The sequence below is a fragment of the Sardina pilchardus genome, chromosome 13, assembly GCF_963854185.1.
Source record: "Sardina pilchardus chromosome 13, fSarPil1.1, whole genome shotgun sequence".
In the NCBI taxonomy this organism is placed as follows: domain Eukaryota; kingdom Metazoa; phylum Chordata; class Actinopteri; order Clupeiformes; family Clupeidae; genus Sardina; species Sardina pilchardus.
In genome coordinates this window covers 5905001-5910000 of record NC_085006.1, presented here as the reverse complement: position 1 = coordinate 5910000, position 5000 = coordinate 5905001, and the positions used below count along the sequence as shown (strand labels likewise).

At 49.5% G+C, this 5000-nt stretch overlaps 1 protein-coding gene across 1 annotated transcript in view; it reads right to left on the bottom strand.

Moving 5' to 3' along the window:
• The window catches only part of LOC134099840 (trichohyalin-like), a 39339-nt gene that overhangs the window by 26443 nt on the left and 7896 nt on the right, over window positions 1-5000 (bottom strand). The window contains exon 3 of the mRNA XM_062552856.1: window positions 1072-1153. Coding sequence (XP_062408840.1) covers window positions 1072-1153 — 82 coding nt within the window. The remainder of the gene's footprint in view (window positions 1-1071; window positions 1154-5000) is intronic.

Genomic DNA, 5000 nt, shown 5'->3' with positions numbered 1-5000 from the left:
AGCAGCCAACTCCCCCAGCCTCTCAAACACCCACAAATCTGTCTCAAGCTGGAAAATGAGTGGGAGAGGGAAAAGAGAGAGGGAGAAGAGAGAGAGAGCAAGAGAGAGAGAGAGAGAGAGAGAGAGAGAGAGAGAGAGAGGAGGGGAAAAAAGAGCGATTGCCTGTTTTTAGACCGTGTCCAACGGCCGGGCTTTATTGCTCTTGGCAGTGGCCGGGCAGCGGAGAGTGTTTGTGGAGATAAATGGGGCTTTGAGCGCGGTCCTGACCAGGGGCCGCCGCCTTGGCCACGCTGCACCGGGAGCCGCCGCGCTCAGCTCGGGAGCCAGAGTGGGCACGCCATGCTAGAGGACCGGGGTGGGGGGGCAGGATCCCTGAGTGATTACGTGTGTGTGTGTGTGTGTGTGTGTGTGTGTGTGTGTGCGTGTGCGTTTACAGGGTGAGGCCACACGGCACCTGGAGCTGACATGTCACAAAGGCGTGCGCTGCTCGGGTGACAAGCATGCCAGGGAGCCCGGGCCCTCGCGCTGACCCGCCGCTAACCTTCCTGCACGCATTCCACCTGGCTCAGCATCTCATGGGAGTGCTAACATGCCGCGGTGTGTGGGTGCGCACATGAGAGTGTGTGAGTGTGTGTGTGTGTGTGTGTGTGTGTGTGCGTGGGCATGTGAGATATTTATGCTCAGGTTTGCGGTCTGCAGAGTGGCATTTGAGTCTTTCTGTGTGTGGGTGGCAAATGTGTATGTGTGTGCGTGTGCATACACTGGGCACTTGAGTATCCAATAATAGGTGACTGTGTGTGTGTGTGTGTGTGTGTGTGTGTGTGTGTGTGTGTGTGTGTGTTTGTTTAACTGCTTTCCTATCCTGCCTGAGGTGCTCAACATTCTTGTGTGTGACCATACATACGTAACTATATGAGACAGTCAGCGTGAAACAGTGTTTGTGTCTGTTTTTATGTGTGACTGTGCATGTCTTAATGTGTGTGTGCGTGTGTGCGCACCTGTGTGCACGTGTGCATACATGTGTGTGAGAGTGTGTGTGTGTGTGTGCGTGCATGGATATCTTACACTTACTGTAATTGTCCCTCTACGTGTTTACAGTCTGACCGGCTCTTCTGAAGATTCAAATTCAGACTTCTCACTTCCTCCTTCATTCCTGTACATGCAAACACAAACAGTAACTCACTCACAAGAACCCAAGCTACCAATCACAAGACACGTTCATTCTTAGTGACTCACTAAACCCTCCAATCCCAACAGCCCTTTTAGAAGCCACATGTAAATACCTCTCCTCACATTTTCTCACTACTCGCCCTCCTAATGGTTACTTTCACCAGCTCCCTCTCTGTTCTAATAGCTCATTATATCACCGTGTACTGTTTCATCCGAGTTCTCCTGCTTTCTCTCTCCCTCTCCCTCTCCCTCTCTCTCTCTCTCCTGCACGTTTCTCCCTTTCTCGCCACCTGTTCGCCTGTTATCATTCTGCAGGTCCCTCTGGTTACAAACGCAAATACAAAAACCAAACAGCCTCGGCGCTGAGAGGGCGGCCATTAATCACTTCAGTGTGCCGACATCTGATGCCTGCTCCGGAGGACCCGCACCCTCCCCCGCCTCGCTCCGGCAGCACAGAAGGCCTCATAAAAAAGACAGGAGAAGAAAAGAGCACCGAGATCTGAGCCAGACAGACGGAGAGAGAGGGAGAAAGAGAGAGAGAGAGAGGGATGAGAGAGGAGTCTGTGAGACAGATTATCACTGGCACTACTGTGTGGTGTGAGCGCGCTGCTGGCTGGGCTACCGGCGGAGTCCCCGGGGGGAGAAGAGGAGAAGAGGAGAAGAGGAGAAGAGGAGAAGAGGAGCAGTACGAGTACGAGTACGAGTCGGCCCCGGAGCAGCGGGGCTTAATCTTTGACCCGACGTCTCTGCACAAACCTGCCGGAGACTCACTGGCGCGCCGGTGAAATGTGTCCCCCCGTGTTGCTGATGGCTCTCCAGGGGGCCCCATCACCTGATTCCCCCCCCAGCACTGCCCTCGGAGCAGGGCCCTCAGCCTCTACAGCACAGCACCGGCAGAACACACTCGCAAACACACGCCTCTTCAAAATGCAGTGCACTCACACACAAAAGAAGCTGAAAAACACAGAAACAGATGGCGTAACACAAATACACACAGACAAACACACACACACACACACACACACACACACACACACACACACACACACACATACACACACATACACACACACACACACACACACACACACAGGTACAAACTCCCACCCTCATACCCATAGACCTGCAAATACTGACAAGTTGACACAGCATGCAGACACACAAACACACACACTCACACACATGCACACACACTGAGAGCAACCCAGAGAGCACTCAAGTGGAGTGGCTGAGTGGCTGGCCTGGGTCGGAGCGGCGGAGCAGGAGCAGGAGCGGGAGCGGGAGCGGGGGCGAGTCATCCTGACCTCCAGCTCCTTTCTCCTAATGATTAGCATTGCCCACTGGACCAAAATACACAGGGGCTGACAAGGAGGGAGAGAGGGGGAGAGAGAGAGAGAGAGAGAGAGAGAGAGAGAGAAAGAGAGAGAGAGCTCTATCTCCTCATAACAACTGAGCTTAAATGAAGTCTAAAGGGTGGCAGAGGAGACAAGATTGTGCCAAGATTGTGACTGTCATATTTACAGTCTGCTACTTCTATCAATGTGCTGTTATATTAACCAGGGCCTTGAAGAAGACATGCCTTCATCCAGCATCCAGCCATGCGTCCATGCGTGAGCACACTAATTCCTTGGCCACCTGAAGAACGCCTCTTCAGCGTGCTGTGACGCCAGCCCTCGCCTCTCCTCCACTCAGACGCCTGAACAGAAGGATTGTTCTGGAACACTCAGCTGGTGCCAGCCTCTCCCCCCTCTGCTCCTCCTGGAGGGCAAACTCAATGGCACTTGCTTTTCTGTGGGTGCCCCCCCCCATCGGGGGGGGGGGGAGTCTGCGTGGTGGGGTCTGTGTGTGTGTGTGTGTGTGTGTGTGTGTGTGTGTGTGTGTGGCAGAGTGCGTCTGAGAGCGGCTCATGGAGACGGGTCTTTCAGGAGAAAGTGCTCTCCACTGTGTCAGCCTGACATTTTCTCTATGGGGGTAAAGAGGCCCGGGGAGGGGAGGGCTCTCTCTCTCTCTCTCTCTCTGTTTCTCTCTCTCTCTCTTTCTCTTTGTCTCTCTCCCTCTTTCTCTCTCTCAGTTTCTCTCTGTTTCTCGCTCTCTCTCTTTCTCGCTCTCTGTCTTTCTGTCTCTACAGCAATATACTGATAATTGCTTTCTGGTCACTGTGACATGACCAGGCGAGGTGGAAAGCTGAGGCTAAGACAGCACAGGCACAGAGACACACACACACACACACACACACACACACACACACACACACACACACACACACACACACACACACACACACACACACACACACACACACACACACACACACACACACACACACACACACACACACACACACACACACACACACACACTACAAAAGCACATACACATTAACAGATACACAAACACGCTTCTGTGAATAGTTACGGAGCCCAGGAATTGTAATTGCAAGAATTTCTTCCTACCACTTAATATTTTTTATATCATATCATATGCTTTTGCTAAATTGTGTATTCTTTTTTTCAAAATTGTGCTCTCGTTTGAATTAAACCATGTGCTCATTTTAATTATTTTGTTCCTGCGCTTTTCTCACAGGAACCAGGAGAGGCAGCACAGTTAGAAAAACGGGGAAGTTGGGCAATTCACACATTAGTCCAGGGGTCAGGAACCTTTTGAGCTGCGAGAGCCATAAATAACAAACTTGATATACAAAAAATTCTCGCAATGACACAGGTCAGGTCGACTGATCTGTGGCAAATCCTAGTGAAGACGTTCTACTTGTACCTTTGCAACCACACCCATCCAAGTGAACTGTGGCGCCACAGACTGAGAAACACACTTGAAGCTGTGTGCTATTGCCCAGTGCCAAGGGTTGCGTCACGCAGCCTCTCATTCAGAACATCTCAAAAACGTAGGCTTGACCCACACCAGGGGTCAGGAACTGCCGGGAAAGCTACAAATAGTCCATATTTTTAGATTTTTCTTTCTTGTAGAGTCTGAAGTTGACATGACAGTGGCCTGTGTCAAGCCACCTTGTTCAATAAAACAAAAAATACATTTGTTTAGGTGATGACTGAGGCTAATCTAGGCTTTAAAAACAATTGTGAAACACAATTGCAGCTATTGGCATGTTATGCTAATAATTTACTAGGATGAAAAACCTGCTCAAATTTGAACCACATGCCATCAACAAAAGAGCTCCGAGAGTCATAGGTTCCCCACTACTGCAGTCCCCTACTATAACAATGACTCACTTGTGACTTACAGTTTTTTCAATCGCTAACAAGCGCTTACCCATACTTCAGATACTTTTTCTAAACTCACAGACTCACACCTAAATAACACAATTGGCCAAATGGATCATTTTCCCCTCAAAAACACATTCCATATTGTTACACCACATTTTGTTACATATATATAACTCGTAATTTCTCTGCACACACTAACTTTACCAAAACACTGGAAACTTGACTCAAAATGAAACCATTACAGTAGGCTATGATAGAACAGAAAAAGTTGTACAGTATTGCTTACAGTGAACAAACTGTCCATGAAACACACAAGAGCATTCTGAACAAAAAACGGGGGAAACTAAAAAAGCACAAAATTACTGTGTCATCAACACTGCATCTGATATTCATTTATTCTCACCAGCCTTTCTTGATAGGCCTAGGTTGATTACATGGCCATTGATAGTGGCACAAATTTCATCACTGACTACTGTTTTTGCAGCCCTTGGAATGCCACCACCACACATTCTTACACCTCTACCGTGCCCTCTCCTTGGGCCTACTCCCTGGCCCTGCTCCTTGCTCTTACTCTTCCTTGTCCAGACATTACAG